This window comes from Nansenia antarctica, assembly GCF_963989245.1.
Source record: "Nansenia antarctica genome assembly, chromosome: 2".
Taxonomy (NCBI): Eukaryota; Metazoa; Chordata; class Actinopteri; order Argentiniformes; family Microstomatidae; genus Nansenia; species Nansenia antarctica.
This window is the reverse complement of record NC_137675.1, coordinates 69125908-69151022: the sequence shown is the minus strand read 5'-3', so window position 1 is coordinate 69151022 and position 25115 is coordinate 69125908. Positions and strand designations below refer to the sequence as shown.

Genomic DNA, 25115 nt, shown 5'->3' with positions numbered 1-25115 from the left:
AGTAGAGCACTGCAAATGATTGAGAGAGGGTCTTATCATGGTGGAGATGACCAAACGGCACACTCCTCTGTCCATCTGTGCTTTTGCCTCAGCGATCAGGAACCAGCCCTAAGCTGTCTGTAAAAAAAAAAAGCTTGTGCTTCAATTAGTTGAAAATGCTTTCCTTTCGCTGTCTGAATGGTCATCCATTAGGGAACAAAACCCTTGCAATGAATGTAGAAGTGTGAAGATTTTGTTAATCACAACATTCTCAATTGACCCTCTTCAATGTAACTGACTCTGATAAGAGTAGTTTCTGGTATTTGGTGAGAGGACAGCGGGCCGGGCCTCACCATTTAGCTCCTCTTCTGTGTCTTTTCATATCACCTCATCCATGAGCAGACACTGGAATTGCAAATCAAGTCCACAGTTTCACAGCAATCGCTCCAGTTCAATGTCCATGTACAGTCCTTCATCTGGAATAGCTGAGAATTGCTCCAAAGGTAAGAACTCCCTTGAGGGAACAACAGCCACAGGCATGCAGGACTAGGTAAATATATGAGTTCTGAGGTCCCAGTCATTTCCAGTCACAGACCTATAGGGCATTATGCTATCTATTAAATTATGATAACTGGTCCCACTCACAGAGATTTAAGACAAATGCAATAACAAACTGATGTATTTCCACACAGTACAACTAAAAAATGGTCTCAACTTGTGTGTAATTGTCAAAATGTCAAAGTTGATTCAGACAAAAGTATAGAAAGTGACACTGATGTTAATGCCATTTTATAGGTCTGGGATTCTACTGGTTGTGTTGTAAGTTCTCCAGAAAATACGACCACATAAGGAATTGAGATGTTGCACCTTCAGCAGTGACCACACAAATGGAATGCTTGAGAAACATGGGAGGTTATATGACAGAGGCCTAGTTCTGTAGATGGTGAGAGGGAACAGTACAATTCTAGGCCTTTCCATAGCTCTGTGTAAGGCATTTCTTACCCTCTTTGACAGAATTGAAAGATTACAGTACTTAACAAAAACCACAACCAATCCTAATCAGTGCAAGCCTTGTTGTCCCACAGATATCCCTCAAAGTCACAGCAATTGTAGTTCAGTTTCAAAATCTACCTGTATCCATCATATGAGGCTCATGTGACAGCTGTAAATCTACCTGTATCCATCATATGAGGCTCATGTTACAGCTGTAAATCTACCTGTATACATCACATGAGGCTCATGTGACAGCTGTACATCTACCTGTATACATCATATGAGGCTCATGTTACAGCTGTGAATCACATGCCTAGTTAAGAAAAGGTCTTTAGGTCACTATCCAGTCCAGGCTACATCGCATATCAGACAGTTAAAGAGATAGCAAATAAACCCCAAGCAGGTGTTGTGTTGTCTCTTTCACAAAATGGTCTGCACCAGCAATAGTGGCTTTGTCGTGGTAAACATGGACATCTGATTGTAATTAACACCATTAAAAGAAGAATACCCCCCAAAAAGGTTGACAACAATAAAAAAAACATAAGGATTTTAAACAAGTCCTCACATGTAAGACATCCCATTTTTCAAAACGTGACTGAGCAGAGAAGTTAAAAAATAGAGCAGAAATCCTTCATGAAAAGACAGAGTGACCGTTCTCTCTTTACTGTCCATGGTGGATGTCCTCCAGCTCAAGGCTCAGTGTGGGAGGAGAGGTGGTGGTGGTGGTACAACAGCAGCTGGGTAGCAAAAGTGACCATTCAAGTCCACTAGCACCCCACAAGAAGCCAACAGCACTGATCACACCGTGCTAGAAACAGCCTTATTCTCCACCGACTAGCTGCTCCACTCTGTGTTGGCCGAAAGAAGCCTTCTAGAAACATTAGAATGGCAGCACTATTTGCATGACGTGCATACGAGCACACATCAAAGACCTATTTGTCTGCTTGTTTGAAGTTGCTGGGGGAGTGGATCAGAGCAGAGGTGAAGAGGACAGCAGATCTAGAGTGTTGAGTAGAGGGGATGGGAATGGTGGGGGTGACGTCACAGAGGAGGGGCATAGGAGAGGAGATTGCAGAGGCTGAGTGATTCCACACTAGTCAAACCCAGCGACCTCTAGTGTGCTGTGGGGTTGTTGGGGTCTGGTCGGCTGTTGGGGTCTGACCGGCTGTTGGGGTCTAGTCGGCTGTTGGGGTCCAGTCGGTTGTTGGGGTCTGGTCGGCTGTTGGGGTCCGGTCGGCTGTTGGGGTCCGGTCGGCTATTGGGGTCTGGTCGGCTGTTGGGGTCCGGTCGGCTGTGGGGGTCTGGTCGGCTGTTGGGGTCCAGTCGGCTATTGGGGTCTGGTCGGCTGTGGGGGTCTGGTCGGTTGTTGGGGTCCGGTCGGCTGTTGGGGTCTGGTCGGCTGTTGGGGTCTGGCCTGCTGTTGGCCAGGTACTTGGCCCTCATACTGGAGGTGTACTGTTAGGAGAAAGAAAAACAGAAGAACACAGAAGGAGATGACGTCAGTAACGGCCCTGTTCAATATCAATACCATAGAGTTTCTGATGTAAGCCAAAGCAACAAACCCCCCCCCCCAAAAAAAGCCCTGCCCGAAATGTTTCAAATTCATTAATAGTGGAGTATTTCATACAGTGAACATTGTTGTTTTTTATTTAAATGAGTTGTGCAAAAAAAAAAGTTTTTGTCTTACCCACAACAATCCATATGTTTTTAAATTAAATCATTAAGCCAGTAATGTCAATGACATGTACGTATCTCTTTCAACAAAGATATATCAAATCACTACTAGCAATATTACTATTGGGTTATGCTCCCTGGAGAAAATATCACAAAAAGCTAATAATTACTATGCTTGAAAGACTTTGTAATGACAACAAAGAAGCATTTCTCGTGAACTTCAATGCACAAAAAAACTAGGATAGGCACAAGTCCCCAAATCATTTGAGGGTTTGGCTGTAAGGACTGGACTAGTAACAAGCTACACACATCACAGATGGCAAACACTAACACAGATAGAAAACATTCAACCACCATTTTGACCAATCATAGAAGCAGCACTGATGTAAAAAGAAAAAAAGAAAAAAAGAAGACCAAAAACCAGCAGCAGCTAGTATTTCAAAATCACTCCATGCAGGGTGTAGGTGTATGCCATCTTAGGATGCACCTGTGGTCATCGTACTGCAAGTCATGCAAGCACTAAACACCGGTACTAAAAAACACTTTTGAAATAACTGCTGCGTTGTGAGAATAATCACCATCAGTCATTTGGACAGCAGTGTTACTTAGAATAGCTTACTCACCTCGAATTTGGCTTTGTACGATAAGACTGACATGTAACTTTGATGCGTGAAGTCAGTGAATTTTTGGCTGACTAAGGTGAAAAGTTAAATGCATAACCACACAGGAACAACATACTGGTTGGTCTGTCACATCTGTGTACATTACATGTGTTACATTACATGTGTACATTACATGTGTACATTACATGTGTTCTACAAAGAGTGGAGAAGACAGAACATCACATGCACTTACAGTCCATATTCTGTGAAAGGATGTGCTACTTGTTTACAGGTCTATAAGGATCAGAGCTCATTTCTTATTTACCACACAGTTAATACCCGACTTTGACCATATTCCAAATCGACATTATTGAGAGCGTACCTTTCGGACAGTGGGATAGAGATAAAACACAGAGAAGTCCATTCTATAATCTACGCCATGAGCTAATACAAGCCTGGAGAGCCACACATGGAACACCCTCACGATAGCAGGTCATTATGTCTCACAGAAAGGCTAACTTACAAACTAAGCCACTACAGGTTGATTTGTAACTAAATGCCAAAGACAAACTGCCCAAATCTAAAATCTATGCACAACTGAATGAAGGTCAGTCCTACAACACCACAGTTTATATATGGACAAGCTTTTCCTTCCCTGTTTTAAGGTGGAGAGGGCGGAAAGTTAATCTCTGTGGTCATGATGTCTGCCATGAGCCTGAGGACAGGATTACAACTTCACGTGTTCCACTTCAAACAGCTGCAGTGCTGGGGGGGTGGACAGCATGCAGCTCGGTGCGACAGGGGACACACGTTAGGTGAGAGGTGTCACACTAGCAAGACACAGGCGAGGTAGGTGGGAGGGAGGTAGCCCTGGTTAGGCCTGGATGGCTGGGTGGGTGGAGTAGACTTGGTTTGAGGGAGGAGGGAGGGAAACAGGCCAGGTGGAGGTGGGGGCATGTTCTGTACCTGTTATGACAGTGGACGAGGTTACCAAAACGATCTTGAACTCTCCGAAGGCTTTAACTGCCAGTTGTGACGGTTGTTATTGTCCATGGCAGTCAAATACAACTGTGTGGGTTTGCAGAAAAGAAAACAACGACAAGAGAGAGTATAGAGAAGATACACAAAGCAGCGTCTGGGTCCAAGCAGACACATAGACACCAGGGGGGGGGGGGGGGGGGGGGGCGGGGGGCAGCACAGTCTCCAGAGGAGGGCACAGGCCAGGAGCGAACAGGGACGACTCATGGAGGGACTGACGTTGACATTAGGGTTGGACGGTTTTACGGTTAAACCCTAAAAATAGCTACGTTTTTTACCAAAACCGTCATAAAACCAGACTTTTAATCACAATGTCATAAATTGCTATATATAATAAACGCCATAAAAGTGTGTGGTTGAAGATACTATGAAAGTGATTTTTGTAAACAATGTAATTTGTCAATAAATTAACTGTCTAAAAAGAGGTGTCACATGACAGCTTCTCCTCAGAATGAAGAATTAGGGAACAGTGTTGCCTGATTGGGTGTATTCCCGCCCAATTGGGCTACTTATGATCACACTGGGCGGTTTTTAGACTGTGGTTGGGCTAGAAATCAATCCCATCTGGCAACACTGTTAGGGAAGCAAGATGCTCCCTTAAAAAAAAAGAGTGTGTGTTTACGAAGACTGAAAAGGTGAACAAGCTTGTTTTTCTGGCAAAAAAAACTAGAATAGCCTTACGGACTGAGTCTTGATGCAACTTTCATGCCCACTGTGATGGGGTACATTGCAGACCACTACACACCACTATGGTCTGTAGGATACAATACAAATTGTTTTTGGTAGCGCGTATGCCTGAAAAAGGTCTATGAAAGATCGAAAGCTCGCACAATAACATCGAATGGCGCATTGGATGAAGGAACATATGGAAGGAGATTCACCCACCCAACATATTACTACTTCGGGACCTGCAGCCAAAGCCAATCACAGAAGCCAGGTAGGCTTACCTGTGTGTGCGCATTAAGCTGGATGGTATACTGTTTGCATATTCACAGCTGTTTGGCTGATTGATTACCGGTTGAGTTGGTTTTGGAGTGCTGGGATTATCCTGGTTGGGCAGAATCGCTGTGCTGTGTTGTCTAGATGCTGTCAAATAAGGAATCTCTGCTTTCTCTCTTTGAAGTTGCCGCTGCGCTATTGATGTGAATATGATGTTTGCTGGTTGAATTTCCTTTCGGTCTATGGATGCGTCTTAAATGCACAAATAATGTATTGAAAAGAAATCACATTCCAGCGACCACTTATATTTGTGAAACTATGAAGTAGCCTAATTGTGTTGCGACTGTGCTTCCGGTGTTTTCGATATTAATGTATTGTAGTAGTATAATAGGGCTTCATTATGTGAAATTGGTGGCTCAACAATGTCATTTTGAATCCCGGGTTATCCGAAAAACTGTAGTTATTTTCGTTAACGGTTTCTCGGTTTCAGAAATTGGAAACCGTCCATCCCTAGTTGACATACAAACACACAACCTATCAAGACTGTTAGGATCTTGTCATGTTGATTCTTACTGTCAGCTACACTGACATGAATGTGATGAGTCATAAATAAGCTACCACATACAAACATCCTTGCCACACCACATCTCAAGGTTGGCTGACTACTGACTTTCAAACAACAAGCTCTCAACGAAAAATAAAAGAGTCCCTGAGAGAGATAAGAATACGACCGTAAAGAAATTGGACTGAAAGTGTAAAATGTGAGGTAAAATGGGGCAACTCAACTCAGAGAGGGTGAAGAGATGTCTTCACTACAAATGTTTTGAGATTGAAACACCTTTTGTCACAAAAGGGCTGCCAAATGACCCAGTGGAGGGGCTGTGAGGATCAGAGTGTGTAAAGTGGAGTGTACACTTACGGATGGAGGAGGGGACTCCCTGCCTATGAGTGGAGTGTTCTCACAGCGAGGGTTCTGGAAGTTGGCATTTTGGGCCCTGTGCAGCAGAAAAAAAACAGAAATTGCAGGGGTTAAACCAAGACAGGTAAATAAACTGCTGCAGGATATCCACATAAATCAAATCCCCTTATTGACCCTCCAAGTGGCACTGTGTATGCCACACAAGCACATACATCCATGCAAACACATAAGCCCTACTCAATGATACCATTTAAACCCATACAGGAACAGACACAGCCCACCCATACCATCTACGGCTATACAGTACAAAGAGTTGCAGAGATCCCCTCCCCCAGCTCCTAATCCTGAGAGGTTATTTCATAAGGCTGATGTCCTTGGGTTTCAAAGGTCCACAGCTGGAGAGAAACAGCTGCATTTGTCTGGCAGAACCTGACCCTGTATCGGAGAGCAGAGCTCCTCTCAGGGGCCCTTTATCATCACATGGTATCTCACATTCCTCACCACACATGATCCTCTCAACACAGCCTGAGAGAGTGCAGAGAAATGGATCGTCTTACACGTCTGACTCAACCAAAAGTCTTCTCGTCTTTCTCGGTTAAGATATTGTTTGTGTGTGGACTGGACTGTGGTTACTCACATGTATTCTGTGACGGGCGCGTTGCTGACGGTGTGTGCGGCCGCAGGGATGCTGGTCTCACTGCCGTAGCTGCTGCCGCAGCTGTAGAGACTAGGCATGTGGACGCGGTACAGGTTATCATGGTTCTGTCTGCCTCCGTGGGCCATGGACTCCTCCTCACTCTCCTCCTCAACCCTGTGAGTAACAGAAAACACTGCAGAGTGAGACACAGCCACCAGGGGGAGCCCTGTCCCTTATGTTACTGATGGGTGAACAGCACAAAGAAGGGCACATGGTCACGTTTTGGATTCATTCATGGTCACGTTTTTCATTGAATTTCCCTCACTGCCCAAGGTGTGAAAAAACAGATGAATTCTACTCTTTTTTATGTGGGTGAGTAGTAGTTTCCTGCTGAGCTTAAGGTATGAAACAAGTCTCCAAATAAGAGAGCAATTGATTCTGTTGCACCAAGAAAATGAGAAAGATTGATTTTAGCTATGAATATTGTCTCACTTTGCTATTTTTGTCCATGCATGAGCTGTGGGAGGGAGGGCAATACTTTCTGAATAATAAGGCTAATACAAATAATTGTATCCCCCCTGCACAATTAGCAAGGAAGAAACTAAATGCAAAACAAACGAAGACAGAAATAGTACACATTGTGCAAAGGATGAAGATGACATGGTGGAGCTTGTCTCCCCCTGGTGGTCAAAAGCACCCAGAGGGTTCTCCTTGATAAAATAAAATAATGACATCATCACATTTCATCTTGTGCAGCAAGCATTAACCATATAACATTACAAAGACACCAGGGGTATAGCACAATATATTTTTCAGTCTGGCATGGATTGATTCTTTTCTCCAGATTTACACTCTGAAAAGCTTTTAGGCTTGAAGGAGTGTTATAAGTAATTACATGCATCGATTCATTTCAACACTAAAATGATGATCAAAACAACTGTGGGTCAGCTGCTTAAGAGAATATACTTAATTAAAATCCATCACGCTGAGATCAAACTGAGGAACATAACTCCCAGGACTCTGCTAATTACACACAGTGCAGCTAAGCTGCGGGCTTGCTGCCTGGGAACAACGCTACGTCAAAGCATCATGCTAATCCTATCTGCTGCTTATAAGAGAAGGCCAGTGGGAGGAAATCTGATGGTTTTCATACACCAAACGCCAAAATGACACCAGCTCTTGCAATGGTTGCAATAGATTTAAGCACGGTTTTCACAATTAGGAGACGGATAACAGGAAATGATCTATTTGGGGAAGCAGCTAGAGCCAACTGGGAAACTTAACTCAGCTAGCGGGTCCTTCAGGGAAAAACACAATAATAATGACAATAATAATATCCCATAGCCTCTCAGTATCTATAGGCAATTATCTACCTATTTCTTTCAGCATTTTCTTTATGAATTGAAATAATTAGTAGTATCTTTGCAAAGCTTGGTTGTTTATCAATATGTCTAAGTGGTGTCTCAATTTCTCTCAAACACTGAAAAACCATATAACCTTTATGCTTTCGTTAATTTGCACCATTTATAAAGCAAAAGAAATACCCTAAAGTTGAAGTTTAATCGAACTGAAACTTCAATCGGTCCTTACTCAAACACATTGATCAGTCTTTCCTGGCAGTCCCTGTGTAGTAGGAGGGAGCTTACCTCTTGGCGTGCCATGTGTGTGGCACACTACAGATGATGGAGCTGAACATGAGAGCTGTGACGAAGGAGAAGAGCACCAGGTAGATGAGACCCTCCAGGCCATCATAACACAGACCTGTCACAGCCTGGACATAGTCCTGGAACACAGGAAGGACAGACAAAAAACATCAATATACCTTACAATGATTTAGTTATCAGCACAGTATGCATAGTGTGGTATAATACGCATCATACAACGGTTTGATCAGAAGAAGCATTGTGATTGGCTGAGATGCGTTTGAAGCTGTGCTTTATTAGCTGATAAAGTAATCGCTATGAGGTTTTTTCACCATACTTTGCAATAATATACCTGCACAAACACTACAATTACAAAGATTTGTTTATCATGTTACCGTGACAACAGTGGTCATTTTGAGGACTACATTTCTGAGCGCTGGGCAAAAACCACCGCCTTATTGCTTAAATACAACGCTGGCCAGTCCCTTCAATGACACAGTGGTGCATGAGAGGACGGTTTATGTTAGGCCTGGATCAGGGAAGGAAGAAATCGGAGGATGTGTGATTGATTCCATTCCTCATACCATTCCATACATTATAATGAGCCTGATGAGCATTTGATACGGTTGATCATCCTCTTCTTCTGAATAAACTATACAGTGTTGGTTTTGATAGCAGTGCTTGCGGTTGGTTCCAGACCCGGTCGGAATTATTTCCCATTCCAAAAGGTGTTCCACAAGGGTATTCACTATTTATATTAATTACATTATTTTATCCCTGAGTGGTTGTCAAGCTCATCTGTACGCGGATGACACAATTATATACTGCACCGCGGATTCTCTACAATCAGCTATTGACAATCTACAACTCTCATTTAATGCTCTGCAAGATGAGCTCATTGGCCTTAAGCAATGCAAGCAAAACTAAATGTATGGTGTTCTCCAGGGCCAGAGACATTCCTCAAAATAGTTTGCATATTTTGACTAGAAATTGTTCTGTCAGAGAAGGTTACAGAACATAAATATCTTGGAATCTGGCTAGATTAAAAATGTTCATTTAAATAGCACAGACAATCTTGCTTGTAAATTGAAGCAAAAAATACAGGAACAGAACCAGTTTTCTAATGACATGCAAAAAGAGGGTTGTGGAAGCAGTCTTTCTATCGGTCCTGGATTATGGACATGTGGTTTATAGAGGTGCTGCTCCTTCGACTCTTAAACCTTTGGATCCTGTCTATCATTCTGCTCTTAGATTTATCACTGGTGAGTGGTGACAGATATGATACCCACCACTGCTGCTTATATGAGAAAGTGGGTTGGTCTTCTCTGGCAGATAGGCAAAATAAAGATTGATATTCTATTTATCTTTAAGGCCATTACCGGAAAGTTACCTCATTATCTTACATCATTACTTGATTGGAACTATGGACCCTATTTGACATGCTCAAATGACTGGCTTACATTAGAGGTTCCCCGCATACAGACCAAGCTTGGAAAGTCAGCCTTTTGTTATAATGCCCCTGCTGCTTGGAATGATCTTCAGCTCACGCCTTTGTCCTTTTTAGTTTTAGAAATGTAATTGCTGATCTGCTTGCGACAGTTATACAGTTACAGTTGCAATTATTTTTTGTGTTTTTCCCCACTATTCTGTACTTCATATACTGTATGTCTTTATTATGTCTTATGTTTACCGTGTAAACTGCTTCTTGATTTATCAATGTTTATTGTTAACTGTTGAATAACTTCAATAATGAGGGTGACCTCAATTGTCCTTTCGAAAAAATAAATAAAGGTTTGAAATGAAATAACATTTCTACCACCAGCCTCCACTGACTTGGTACAGCCCAACTGATCCCAAAACAAACTGACCCAAAGATGTTGGCATGGATGGGCACGAATGTGGGTAATCAAACAGCTGCTTCATAGGGCTCATCTGCTACAGCAGGCTCAGCATTGCAACAACACATGTGCTCCACTAGCTGGAGGAGGCATGACTATTTAATGATACATTTCCCCTAACTCTTGCTTGTCTTGAGGAATGAAAGCAGGCCAAGAGGACTCTTCCTGTGCTTTCAAAGCCGAGCAAATTACTATGATTACACATATATATATATATAATATATACCAAAAAAAACAAAAAAACACCACGCATTAAGTCAAGAAGCTATTCAACATTACAAAAGTGTGGGGACAGGGAATAATAGTCCAGCTGTAGAGTTTATAAAAAGCCTTTTTACTGTGGATGATTAAAACCATACATGATGGGTGCTAGTCCATTAGTCCATATTCTCTGTTAGTTCTCTGTTTGGATAGAGAAATCTCTTTGCTATTGATTCTTGAGATTGCAGCTCTGTTATGGCCACAGCCATGCTGGTCTATCATGACTTTAACACATCTCGACAGGAAGGGCACACCTTGATGTCATGGCATTCAACATCAGACAAAAACAAATGCATGCCTCACTAATTGACATGTCAGATAGGATCTATTTCAATTCTGGGATCATCCCAGAATTTGATCTCACGAGCTTCCAAGGTGGTTAACTCTCTCTCGCTCTCACGAGCTTCCAAGGTGGTTAACTCTCTCTCGCTCTCTCTCACTCCCTCTTTTTCTCTCTCTCTCTCGCTCTCCCTGAGGATGAGACTCAGAGTACCACTGACAGTGGTTGCAGCTACAGAAGGGTTAATGTGTTGAGGACGTGAGGAGCTGCTGTGTGGCTATCAGGCTGACAGGCCTGCCACAGCAGATAAGAGAGAGGTACAGAGCCCAGGGTAGAGGGCTCTGTGAGGAGCAGGGCTCAAGGCTAGGGCTGAGCACAGGGCTGAATGCTTAGCCAAGCGCAGATTAGATTAGATTAGATTCAACTTTATTGGCATTGCTGAGTACAGGTACCAGACAACGAAATGTAGTTTAGCATCTAACAAAAAAGGCAAATAGTGATATAAAACATTATAGTGATTGTGATAGGTATGGCAAGTACGGTAGTTAAGATATACAGTATATACAGGAGAGGATAGTAGTAAGCTATATACAGTTATGGTAGCTATGTACAGTATGGTATGGCGTATACAGATGTATAAATAGATGCTATATCAAAAAGAGATATGTGCAATGTGCAAATATATGGTATGTGCAAAGGTAGTATTTGTAAACAGCAGTAGTGCCAAGGGTAATTGAGCGTTTACATTGACTAGGCGTGCGTGGAACCAGCAGTAGTGCAACGGCTAAATTGGTTGTCCACAGTGACCGGGGGGGATAGTGAGAGTCAGTGTACCCCATGCTGGGGAGGGGTGTTGTTCATCAGTGACAGCTTTGTGAAAGAAGCTGTTCTGCTGCCTGCTGGTACAGGACCTGAGGATCCTGTACTTCTTGAGTCTCTTAGATGGTAGGGGGTCAAATAGACCGCGGTTGGGGTACGAGGTATCCTTGATGATGCTTGCTGCCCTTTGCCGACACCGGTCTGCCTGGAGGGACTCGATGGTAGGGAGTTTGGTGCCGATGATGTGCTGGCCGGTTCTCACCACCCGTTGCAGGGCCTTCCGGCCCACAGTGCAGTTGCCGTACCACACTGTGATGCAGTTGGTTAGGATGCTCTCAATGGTGCAGTGGTAGAAGTTGGTCAGGATCCTGGGAGAGAGCTGGGCTTTCTTCAATCTCTTTAGGAAGTATAGGCACTGCTGCACCTTTGTGACCAGGGAAGAGGAGTTGGAGGTACAAGAGAAGTCCTCGGAGATGTGGACACCCAGGAACTTGAAGCTGGGAACACGCTCCACCTCCATCTCATTGATGTAGATGTGGGAGTGTATGCAGCCCCCAGTTTTCCTGAAGTCCACAATGGTCTCCTTGGTCTTACTGGTATTGAGGGCCAGGTTGTTGTCAGCACACCACACCGCCAGTTGCTGGACCTCCTCCCTGTAGGCCGACTCGTCATTCTTACCTATCAGGCCATGGGGCACGTGTGCAGGAGTGTGAACGTGGTCCTTTCCACACAGGCAGAGTAGAAGGCCCCTATGTTTCACGCAACAGCCTAGGCAAATGGCATACAGTACTCCCACCCACCCTGCACACCCACACATACACACACACCATCATAACAGTAAGCCCCCTACCCACTGAGTAAGGATGTTAGTTATGGTTCCTGAGGCCAAACAACTCCCTTATCCAATCTCACCATGTGCAGGCTGCGGCAGTCAACCAGGGCAGTGAGCTGATGCAGGCCGATCTCTGTGGTGTTCAACACTCCCTGGATCTGCTCCAGATTACCCTAAATGAGAGAGAGAGACACACACACACACACATATTTTAAAAACAGGGTCAGAGCTTCATTTAACACGACAAATTAGGCCATGTCAGTGTCTCGTGAGTTTGTGTGTGTGTGTGTGTGTGTGTGTGTGTGTGTGTTTGAGAAAGATACTAGGAATACTAAGAGATACACTTTTTTTGGTGTCCTACTGAAAGTAGCAACATGTTCACGTTTCCATTAATATGATCAACACGCTAGAGGTGAAATTTGGATTTTCCCATCGCCTGTATGAATGAATGAATGAATGGACTTTATTTGTCATTGCTACAGTACAGGTACCAAACAACGAAATTTAGGAGGGGTGGCTCCCCTGGTGTTAGGAAAGGGAAAAAAATAACACTTTTAGAAAAAGAAAAAATCACAAGAAGGTAAGGAGCTGGTTTACAAAAATAAAGGGTTTACAGAAAACAATGTCTGCAGAGGTGCATTTAAAAATAATAAATGCAACATGGCGGCTAAGCTGGGTTGGGTATACTGAGCTGGCAGAGGTAAGCACATCCCTGGTAGACCTACGTAAATGTTTCCGTGAACTCAGCACTTTCCCCTCAATGAGCCCCAGTGCCACTGAAGTATGCCTCACTATTTTCCACCCATCCCAAATGTCAGGCCTCATTTGTCCCTCTAAGCACCCAGAGTGGAAGGATCAGTGTTGGACAATAACTCTGGGCTGTATAGGGAAAGCCCAGTTGAAAGCACCCCGCAGTAAAATGAGCATAATACAGTGACCAGGTGGGACATTAGTGGACTTTTGTGTCCAGGTGCGTTTGTTGTTGTTCCTATATCTGATGGTACTTTGGGTTCCATTCAGTGGACTGTTCAATCCTTAGAAAGGAGGCAGTAAAACAGGCCGTGTTGGAGTGGCCTCTGGGAAAGGCATGATTAGAAGGTAGTAACTGAACCAGCAGGTTGGGTGTCACAGCCCTGTGTGGTGTCATTATGGCAGGAAGCAGAGTGATGGGTCTCAGGACACACACCTTGGTTTGGGGGTACTCTCTGGTGGCAGAGCGCAGGAGTTCAGAAACATCGTCCTGCATCTCCACTAAGGCTTTGTGGCTCCCAGACAGCTTCTGCAACAGAGGAAAACACAATCAACCGTAACAGACATAAAACATCATAAACATGTTGATAAAATAGAAACCTAGTGGAAACACTAGTTCGTCTTCCCTGACAATCAAATGCCCCCCCCCACCCAAATTATACTCAACCTAGTGTTAGCTCATTGACACACTTTTTTTTAAATGTTGTATACTACACTGCTATTTGATATATCCATGAGCAGAGTGGGGGTGGGGTGGAGGGGGAATTCTGTAGTCCATTAAAAGTAAATCTAGGATTGAGTCTTAGAGTCTTCAAATCCCATTAATATTTTAGACTCAAAATGGACGTGGTGGCAGTTTCACAGTTCTAAATTTAAACCCATCTGAAAAGCTGGAAAAAGCTGACATTTTACCTGAATGATGAAATGCACTGGAAGTGTACACACTGCCTCTGTCAGCTGTTTTCTACACTACTGTAGGTATACCGCATGCATACAATCTGCATGTCAAATTCTGCTTTGTGACCAAAATACTTTATTGGTCATCCTTGATTAGTATTCTTTAAACAAGGAACTATTGTAAGAGGTGTTGGATTGTTTCGTTACACTATTTCATTGGCCAATAAATAGCTACAGTGCAGTCAGTTTTGGAATAGCTGTTTGTGACAGAGACCAATCCAATTTCTCTGATTTACAATATGTTTGAGCAGCAAAAAATTCTACTGTGAAACGGTGGTTCACAGTGTCTACAGACGGCAATGCAATATGCTCATCACCATTGATTCAGTCTAATTGTATCATCTCATTTACATGTTGAGTTTGGCAGGAGCCCTTGAGACCAATTATGAGTTCATGAATGAGTAAGTGAATATGCATACTTTATGGGTAACTAAGATACCGTCGCAACATAGGATGATTCACCATTTAACCTCAATAGAAAAGCTAACATAAGCTTTATAGCTCACATGAAGTGGTATTTGCTGCACAACGTTTGAATGCTGATGTAGGCATGCAACAACCTACAGTACCTGCTGGAAAGGGTTGGTCTGGCCCACACTGCATGTCAGGTAGTACTGCAGAATGTCTGAGGAGAAAAAAAGACAATAGGGCTGAATCAGATTATGTGAGCATTACCACAGGAAATCTGAGGGTACTGAAGTCCACTTCTAAGTGACATTGTTCTTTCTCTATATTGTCCGTTGCCCTTGGCTACAAACATTAGACACACTTTTTCCTCATTTACCCCCCCCCTCCCACAACAACAATAGAAAACAGACAGAGGAGAGAGAGAGAGAGAGAGAGAGAGAGAGAGAGAGAGAGAGAGAGAGAGAGAGAGAGAGAGAGAGAGAGAGAGAGAGAGAGAGAGAGAGAGAGAGAGAGAGAGAGAGAGAGAGAGAGAGAGAGAGAGAGAGAGAGAGAGAGAGAGAGAGAGAGAGAAGCTGTGCAGGAGCTCTCAATGTCATCATCCTGGCCCTCCCGGAGCCCCCTGAGGCTGTGGTACAATGTCGGGTCAGCCACCTGACACAGGGAATTTATTTTGGGTTGGCTTTTCCACAGAGTGTGAATAATTGTCATTGAGAGGGACAGCAGAGTAATCAATGATTGCTGTTGAGCTTGTTAACGAGATGCTGCAGAAGAAGGGCCAGGGCTCAGGTCAATGGGCATGGGTCAGGGCTCAGTAAACAATGCTAACTGGTCTGCACGGGCACACTGTGCCAGTATGACTACAGTGTCCCTACAGGGTTTAACACATGTATTTTGGTGCAGTGTACGAGGGAGTGTGATGTGAAATTCCACACAGATGGACATTTTAATAAATAAATAAATGATATTTTGAGTAACAGCATGGCAGTCTTGAGTCGGTGGCAGGCGTTCACACACCGTTCTGTGATTCACAGATTCCCACACAGTGTTCACCGTTCACAGATTTCCACACAGTGATGTGGATTCAGGGTATTAAAATGATATATGGGGAGAATGAAGTGTGCTGCATTATCTTCTCTTAAATCTCCCCTCTCTCTCAAACACTCACAGAGAGAGAGAGAGAGAGAGAGAGAGAGAGAGAGAGAGAGAGAGAGAGAGAGAGAGAGAGAGAGCAGATTTACTCCAATCTAACCTGGTTATGGATGGGCCAGTTCACATGTCAGCGCTGGGCTCCCTATGCGTCTCATAAACAGTGTAATTATGGCGCTGACAAGGGAAATCAACTGCTCATTCAATTATATCCTTGGATGGCCATATACAAGAGGCTGAATTGAAGACCTCTCATTTATGGCATGTAACAGTGCTTAAAGCTGTGAGTCAGAGATGACAGACTCATAACGTATTATAGGCGCTGCAATAATAGGGATATCATATTTTATTACTGGAAATGGCATAATATATATATAATTATCCCTGTGACAACATAAAGAAAAAACTCTATTTCTCTGTGCACTGTGATGGGCATTAAGAACCAATAAAATAAAAAATGGAAACATTATCTCTTGAAATGATTCACAGACAACAGTGGCTCAGAGAGATATAGATGTATAGCATTTGTCTACAAAGTAAAATAAACAGTAAATCATGGGCAGTAATAAAACCTATGGTAAATGAATAGCAAAATAAACCTCTCATGAGGCTTGTCCGGTCCTGTCTTGAGTGCCAGGTATGAAATAAGAACAGAATGACGGAAGATAAAAGTATTTTGTAGATAGGACGGAACCCTAGGGGAGGGAGGCAGGGCTAATCTCACCAAGGTTCTGAGACTCCAGAACTCCACGGATCCGTGCCGGTGTGAAAGACCTATTGAGACCTCTTAAACTCATTCAACCACAATCTGAAGGTGGCATATTCATCTAAATTGAATTTCTAACACCACCACAAAAATTGCCTGCCACCTAATAATATTCTCGTGAAATGCTGTCCATCCTTTACTGACTATACACTCAGGAATGTGAACAACCATGGAGAACATAGAACATATCTGACTGCATGGAGCAAGCCTCAAGGCAGTAGGGGAAGAGAATGTACAGTACAGCATGATAAGAGATGATGCTCTCATAGGTCAAATGAGTCATTACCACAATGGCTACAGTTCCTTGTACATCATTTAATTCCTCATTTAATTAATCCCCTACTCCTCCTGAGAGATGGGAGGTAATAAGTAAGGGTCCAGTGTGGCGTAGTTGGTAGAGCATGGTGCTAACAATGCTTGGAGGTTTGGCTCACGCTGGAACCAAAGCGACTTACAGTACAGTGAGTGCATTTAGTATATTATACTAAAATGTTATGCACTCACTGTACTGTAAGTCGCTTTGGAAAAAAGCGTCTACTAAAAGGCATATATTATTATATATTATTCACAGTAAGGGATAGGAGCACTATTCACTTGAGCACTGACTTGACAAAGGAGCCAAACTGGAGAGTGGATTTAGAGAGAGGATGATACCAATGGTGAAATAGCCAGCCACTGGTGACCGTGTTAAAAACACTGTGGTTTTCCACCGATATCACGGAGAGCAGTAGGAAAGAATGAACACTCCCGGCCCCTCTCTCCACCAGGCGTGCCTCTCTCATCCCCTCCTCCACTGGTCTTATCTCCTCCTTCACACACTCTGCCTCACACACCCCTGGCTATCTTCCTCTGCTCACACACTTGTCATCATGAGACCAGATTGGCCAATTTACTCCACATAAAAAGCAGCCCATAGCCCTGTGTCCGCCAGGCCACAGATGCAGGGGGTAATTTATTGAGTCCTATTATAGGTGGAGGAGGACGCCCAGCCTGGCTCCATAAAGCAATGTCATTTCACTTTCGCCACAGAATAAGAGTAACAGCAAGTTTCTATCTTCCCTAGGTGGGATGTGGGATTGATGGAGCATTAGCGAGATTGGGCTTGTCTGGCGAGTGTTAGCACTTCTACTCTTGTGTCATTTCTCTATCATTATTTCTGCAACATACTGTGCATAATAAGGAGAGTTGATAGCTTAGCTTACATTCCCGGAGCTCTCAAACCATCAACCCAATGTGAATAACCATCCACAAAAGAATAGTTCACATTTTATCACAAACAAACACACACTGTAATAGCCACATTTGTCCCTGTTGAAATGAATGAATGGTTTTTCAATTTAATACAATTGCTGTATTATTTGTTGAAGAGATTGATGATAATAATAATTCAAGTCAGCAATGCTCTTCACCAGGGAATTAACGGAGGCCTCTGTAACTGTGTGAATTTCCCACAAAAACTTCTCTTGTGAGTTCTTCCACATACCGGTAGCATGCAGTGTGGCATCAGCCTATTGTTGGTGTAAACCAGCCTCACGTTGGTCATTAGTTACGGCAATGTTTGAGGAAAACTTGATCAGACTGACTGAAGGACCAACTGAAGTAACAACAAGTGGATCTGAATCTTTTACTAGGCAGTATCAGTTCTCTCTTTGTATGACTGATGTTAGAATAAACCTTATATACCCCCACATGTTTTAGATGTGACAACAATTATGTAATCCTCACCTTTTTTTAGCAACCCATACTGCTCTGTCACTTCAGTGACATACATGTCAGGAGCAACGCAGAAATCACTGGAGGTCTGGAGAGGGAGTGAAACAGAGGACATAGCATTGCTCAAACCTCCTCCAAACGGAGGCAGAAATCAGAATATTTCACAACACAATGAACATTTTTACTCTTATGAAGAAATATTTTATGTGGATAATAATAATATATTGAGGTCATCAACATGTTACAGTAGGGAAGACACGTCTGTTTCGAATTCATATACAGGAAAGGGAATTGTCCCGCAAAATTGTGTGGAAAGTGTATATAGAGAGGCCACAGCTGATACAAAATATTTGATAAAGGCAACCATAGAATGGGCTGCACAGTATATGGCAAATAAATGTGATGAGACCCGGACAAGATGACCCGGACAAGCATTAACAAATGCTACTTAATGGCTGATAAGTACAGTACCTTATGATCTATACATGGGCTTTAGTTCAGCTTTAGAATAATTAGCACCGCGTTTCAGGTAAAGGTTGACTAAGCTGTTGTGCTCCCAGCAGCAGCTGACAGCAGGAGGGCTGTTCTTCTCCCACAGTGAGTTATATCTGGGGCCAGCCTCAGGATAGAGTTATGTTCCCATGGAGACACTCACCGCAGAAACAGCCAACTCCAGGCCCAGGGATGCCCAGCTGATAACAAGAGCCAACACGCCCAGCAAACAAACTCTGGGGACAGGTAGGAAACGAGAAGAGGAACAGGATAGTGGTTAGATGGAGAAAACATTTGAAGGGTTTTAACCCTACTCAACCCATTGCACGTAATGATGAGCGTAATCCAAATGAAATGCCGGAGAGTTTTAGGTTGACTTATAAATAATATAAAACCTTGACTTCTAACCGCGCAAACACATGTACAGGGAGTTGAGGTAATGTTAATGTACCTTCCCCTCCTCGCAGAATAAGAATTTGGGTTAATGATGTCAGAGAAGAACATCTCTGTTTCATTGGCCTCCTGGCAGGGCTTAAGGCAGACCTGTATCTGTTTCACTTAGAATGAAAGAGATGACAGGACATAACTGAGCTGGGAGGTGGGACCTGAGGGAACTGTGAAACCTAATACTCTGGAACTGACTCACATGACAATGAGCCACCCAAACCGACCATCTCCACACAGACACACACCATTACACAGAATGGGAGGGAAGGGCTGAGGAGTACAGACAGGCACCGCTGGTAATCTGTCCTTTCTGCCTCTAAAAAAATCTAATAATGGGCCTACACTTTTCTGCAAGTTGCTGAGTTGTCAAAGTTGAAGGAACAGATGGAGGAATCGCCGAGAGATTAGCTTTGTGACTGGAGCGTGAGTTCTTCTCGCATAATTGCAATGACAAGGTAGTTCAGCATACAGTCAAAAGTAATTTGCAACGGCTGAACAAATTGATACTCAAGATTAAACTTCTGACAAGTTGAAGACTTATATTTCATTTAAATCACCCAATCACATAACAATGGCTACAATTATGTTCCCAGGCACTGGCAGAAATATTATAAAACTTGAATGGTCTCCCTTGATATGGTCACATGACCCGACTGAGCCGACTCACCCAATGAGTGTTCCTTTTGAGTTGCGAATAAGGCCAAACAGCACCAGCAGGCAGATGAGGACATGGAAAAGCAGCAGACCCAAGTAGCCCAGCCACCTGAGGGGGACAATAACTGAATATGAAACCCCATCACCTTACTATTACAAAGCAGTATGCTGCGACCGTCTGAAGAAAAACACAGGCACAATATAATCAACAACACACAATGACAAACATAACAGAATGCTAGGGGCCATAATACAGTATGTCTTCTTTGGATACCAAATTGTCAAAGCAGGCATAGCTTCTTTCAAACATAAAGCACAAAGCAAAAATGAGGAACTAAGATATGGTTGGCTATATGAAACATGTCTGACCCCAAGTGAGATGCCGAGGTTGTTTTAGACCCCAAGTGAGATGCTGAGGTTGTTTTAGATCTCAGAGGGGGAAGCTGCTGAGTCAGTATGATTTAACTGTCAAGATGTTTTACATTGTTGACTCCAGTTGTCCCTTTTTCCGACTTACTTTGCCTACCTAAAATTCAGAAAGATCCAACACAACAGCACAGGCTGGCAGTCTCACCAGGAGAGACATGAACTACTCAACTCAAGTTGACTGAGGATTAAACTCAATGTCACAACTCATGTGGTGTTTCCATGAATTGCATAGGTGCTGTGTAGGCTATATTTTGGTTCTCGACTCATCCAGTATTGTCAGCCTTCAGTTTGATCATTTTTGTAGATTTCATTTCATTACTGTAGTGTCATCTTGAAGCATTTGTGTAGAATTCTCTCACACAGACAGAAGGGTGTGACATGGGACTTGATGATAATCTACGCTATTGTGCAGCGGTATTCCTCTGAGTCCAAGTATGCAAATAGAGCAGTAGAAATAACAGAAATATGATAGGCCTATTTCTTGAGATATGTATAAGACGTTAGCTGTATTGTGGCTCCGTGTCCCTCACCTGTACCAGTCGTAGAGCTCTATCTTGACGGCCAGGTCCTCCAGGGAGACGTTGGGGTTGCCCCAGAAGGGGATCTCCACCATCTGTTTCACCAGCTCGTCCATCTGGCCCTGCAGCTTCTGGATGATGGACAGGTAGTCTCTGTGCTTAGCATACTGGTCCTCAAGCTGCTGCAGACTGTCGTCTACAGTCTGGTTCAGGGCCGAGGTGCCGTCTGATACCTAGGCACAGGGACAAACATGGCCGTGTTAAAAAAGACGATTCATTGTTTATGGGATGAGCCTGGATTCATGGCTCCTAGTGTTCCACAGACATGCTGGTTGTAAATGGTCCTGTGTCCTGTCCTGGTTTAGACGTGACTAGAGTGGAAAGGCTGGGAGAGTCTTACCAGTTTCTGCACTCCTGCCACTGTGCGGTTGGCGTGGCGCAGAGAATACGTCAGCCGGTTCACTCCATCACAGGTCTCGCCGTTCCCATAGAAACCAACAGCAATGCCGGCGCTGAGGGGAGACAAAGGGAGGGGAGAAGAGAGGGAGCAGTGAGGAGGGGTCAGCAGAGAGAGAGAGAGAGAGAGAGAGAGAGAGAGAGAGAGGGAGAGCAGGATAGGCGTGTGAACTTTGCATCAACCCCACCAGGGCAGATCAGACTGAACAGGCAGCATTGAGTTCCAGCAAAAAGCCTCTTTACAGAGCCGTAGCAACCCAGAGGAATGGGTCAGCTATGCCCAGAGCCCCACACCATGGCTGACAAAGGCTGCACTGAGACAGGAGATCAGCTCTCGCCCATTCACGGAGGGCTGGGATCATAGAGGGAGCCATCCTGGCAATAACAAAAACTCACAGCTAACAAACGCTGCTTACACGTGGGAACCAATGAGGTAACCTGCAAACATGGGTAATGAAATGGATCTCTGATTCGAGTACCATCCTAGGCTAATTGCATAAATATTCACAATATTAAGGTGGTAACCACTTCAATATGAATTGCACATGACCATGACTGCTGATACGCCTTTAAAGGAAAATATCACAGATTGTCACAACGACTCAACCGCAGGTTATTAGTGGTCTTTGTTGTCTAAATAGCAAAATAAAAGTCAAGCAAATAAGCTAGAAAATAGGCTTTTATCAGACCAGGAAGTAATATTTAATATATTCATTAAGACCTCCTACAACGTCCATAAGGCTGGGAGGAGTGTCTTAGATAAGACACACGTTGGTAAACACAAGTGGTGCTTATGGCTGTAAACAAACTAGGCAGAAGCCTTTTTGTGAAACCCTTGAAACTCAATAGAACACACCAGATAGTGAGAGTAAGCAGAGATCCATTGGACACAATCCATGGGCCAGGTCAGAAAAGCAATAACCCGTTCAACAAATCTATCAGGGAGACACGACACCTCACTCTCTGTCAAAATGCACATATACCAAACAATGCTACAGCAAATACACATGCAGGGCACAGGGGTGGATGAGTTTACCGATTTGATACCAGTGAGGAATTTAGAGATATGTTGCCAGGAGGCATTAGGCCTAGGCTTAGTACTTTCACCCTGCCTAAAAGAAACAAATACCTCGCCACCAGGGGTCACTACAGCTCTCTCTCTCTCTCTCTCTCTCTCTCTCTCTCTCTCTCTCTCTCTCTCTCTCTCTCTCTCTCTCTCTCTCTCTCTCTCTCTCTCTCTCTCTCTCTCTCTCTCTCTCTCTCTCTCTCTCTCTCTCTCTCTCTCTCTCTCTCTCTCTCTCTCTCTCTCTCTCTCTCTCTCTCTCTCTCTCTCTCTCTCTCTCTCTCTCTCTCTCTCTCTCTCTCTCTCTCTCTCTCTCTCTCTCTCTCTCTCTCTCTCTCTCTCTCTCTCTCTCTCTCTCTCTCTCTCTCTCTCTCTCTCTCTCTCTCTCTCTCTCTCTCTCTCTCTCTCTCTCTCTCTCTCTCTCTCTCTCTCTCTCTCTCTCTCTCTCTCTCTCTCTCTCTCTCTCTCTCGAACTGCTCAATAGCCATCACAATCAGTGCCTCCCTGCTGACTGAGAGACTGCAGAGCCAGCCAGCCCAAACAATAGGCCATTGACCATGTGGCCACTCTCAGCTGGAAGGATGAAAACTGGAGGGGCATTCCATGTGCAGACCTTGCAGGCTTGTTGGACAGTATATTCACACATCTCACATAAAATGGACAACAGGACACAGAGTCCTCCATTTCTTACCAGAGTTCAGAGAAGACACAGAAATAAACAAGGCAAATGGCAGCATTATTAGGAGGTTAGTATAAGTGTAGAATATCGCCACTCTGGTCAATCAGAATGTCTTGCTTTTACCACTCTGAGGTTCTCAGACAGATGTTACACTGTCATACTTCCTTGGGTCAGGGTCACATGGCCTTTAGTGACCACAGAGTTCCCATCATTCCTACGATGCCATTAATCTGCCAAAATGATTTGTAGGGAGTAGAACAAAACAAGGGACTTCTCGACAGCTGATCTACATCTAACAACTGTTTATTTTTTTCCAGAGCCATGAAAGCTTAGACACAACATAGCAGTAACATTTGTAAAGCTTTGAGAATATCCACGGTCTGAATGGCCTGTGCTTTAACAGACACTAGCCGACAGAATGGTTTCCTGTTGAACAGGACAATTTTCAAGGACAAACTAGGCTATTTCAAACAAATGTCTTCTTACTGAAATCCACATGCAGCAACAGTAAAGTAATGTTAACTTTGTATGCATTTATTTCAGAACAAATTGTCATGGCAACCATTTGAGAGCGAACTTAAAGCCACATAAAACAGAAAATTACCTTTGGGGGAAAGAGAATCTGAGTCATAACCAATAAGACAATGTTTGAAACAAACCATGAGAACAACATTCAGTTATTCCTCGCATAGGATCTAAAGACACTTAGTAAAGGACTACTGTTGATTGCAGACAGACAGAAGTACTGTAAAGCCTGTCAGGTCCATTAGCGTAACCAGCCTAATAGGTCCATTAGCGTAACCACACAATAGCAACACCTCTGCTATTTAATGGGACAGCTCCTCGCCTCCTCCTTGCCCACAGGGACATCAGGGTGCAAGAGGGTGGATCGATTCTGCACAGCAGCCTGGGTTTAGAGGCCCTGTATGTGTGCCATCCATACCACCGTGTATAAGGGCTCAGACTGTCACTGGCACACACTCCTCTAGACCTTGTTTTTAGGTAAGACACATTCAATGCATGCACACTAGTAGTAATGATACAAAATCATTCAAAAATCTTTACATTGTGAGGAGGACACCCAAAGCTGATCTAAACAGGCTAGATTGTCTAGATATGCCATGGTGTGAAAACACACTTTTTTATGCTAAAGTAGGTGGTTTTCAGAAAATGGATCCGCTTCAGGCCTAGTCAAGTGTTACACAAAAAAATATATGGCCAGTGGTAAAGAAAAAACAAAACAGGCCTTGTTGAGCAAGTCGGCTTCCGTATCAGTTACAAACCACCTTTTCTTGGCTGTGACATGACATAACACAATCCCTTTACTCAGGCCTCTTTATACAAGAGCATCCAAAGTCGGTGAGGATTTAGTCAAGTGCCTTGTTGACAAGGGAAACACCTCACGCTATGATGGAAGTCTACTCCTCTTCATCCTGTATCCAATGAGTAGATGGGATTGGCCATTTCCTGAAGTGCTGCTAATCTCTTCCCCTCACACTCTGAAGGGTGACAAAAGGTGAACTAGAGCTAGCCTACATCTGTGCTCAGAGCAAACAAAGGCCACCCCCCACTTGGGAATGGTAACTGTGTGGTGGAAACTGTGGGGGAGGCCCCCTTGGAAGAGGAAAGTAACACAGATTAAATGTGCAACAACAACCCACTAGTCTGTTAGCTTTGATTTCTCTCTTCACAAGTAAAGAGAGAATCCGTTTGTTTCATTTTAATCAAACCTTGTACAGTCAATGATGCAGGACTGGCACATTCCTGTTATCAAAAAATGTGTCTGAATCTCATCTCCTTGTCGTAGATTCACAGTTTATGGCTCGCTGAAGACAAGCCAGAGAGGGATGTTATCACATCCTCAAAACTGATTTCCATAAAATCTTTTCTGCTTCCCAGTAATTCGCATGGGATTTCTGTAGTCTTGGGATTTCTGTGGTCGTTAATAATACAGTAACACAGCTAAAACGTGCCTGCAGCCTTTCTAAAGAAATCTCTGCAACCCCAAGTTCTACAGCCCAATAGCAATGCAGCAAAATTACATTGACATGACATTTCCAGTCTTATTGGTACTGTTTGTTGAAATTGTGAAGATCCAGCAAAACATTCCTAAGAAACAGGCA

General features: G+C 43.6%; 1 protein-coding gene across 1 annotated transcript in view; it reads right to left on the bottom strand.

Annotated features, from left to right (window-relative positions):
• Positions 1-1824: 1824 nt before the first annotated feature.
• The window catches only part of ttyh3a (tweety family member 3a), a 37732-nt gene continuing 14441 nt past the window's right edge, over positions 1825-25115 (bottom strand). The window contains exons 3-14 of the mRNA XM_080550658.1: positions 21195-21306; positions 20807-21027; positions 19861-19956; positions 18910-18982; positions 18267-18342; positions 14791-14846; positions 13701-13793; positions 12595-12687; positions 8428-8564; positions 6782-6955; positions 6145-6220; positions 1825-2427 (exon numbers count right to left, since the gene is read on the bottom strand). Coding sequence (XP_080406784.1) covers positions 2086-2427; positions 6145-6220; positions 6782-6955; positions 8428-8564; positions 12595-12687; positions 13701-13793; positions 14791-14846; positions 18267-18342; positions 18910-18982; positions 19861-19956; positions 20807-21027; positions 21195-21306 — 1549 coding nt within the window. The 3' untranslated portion in view covers positions 1825-2085. The remainder of the gene's footprint in view (positions 2428-6144; positions 6221-6781; positions 6956-8427; positions 8565-12594; positions 12688-13700; positions 13794-14790; positions 14847-18266; positions 18343-18909; positions 18983-19860; positions 19957-20806; positions 21028-21194; positions 21307-25115) is intronic.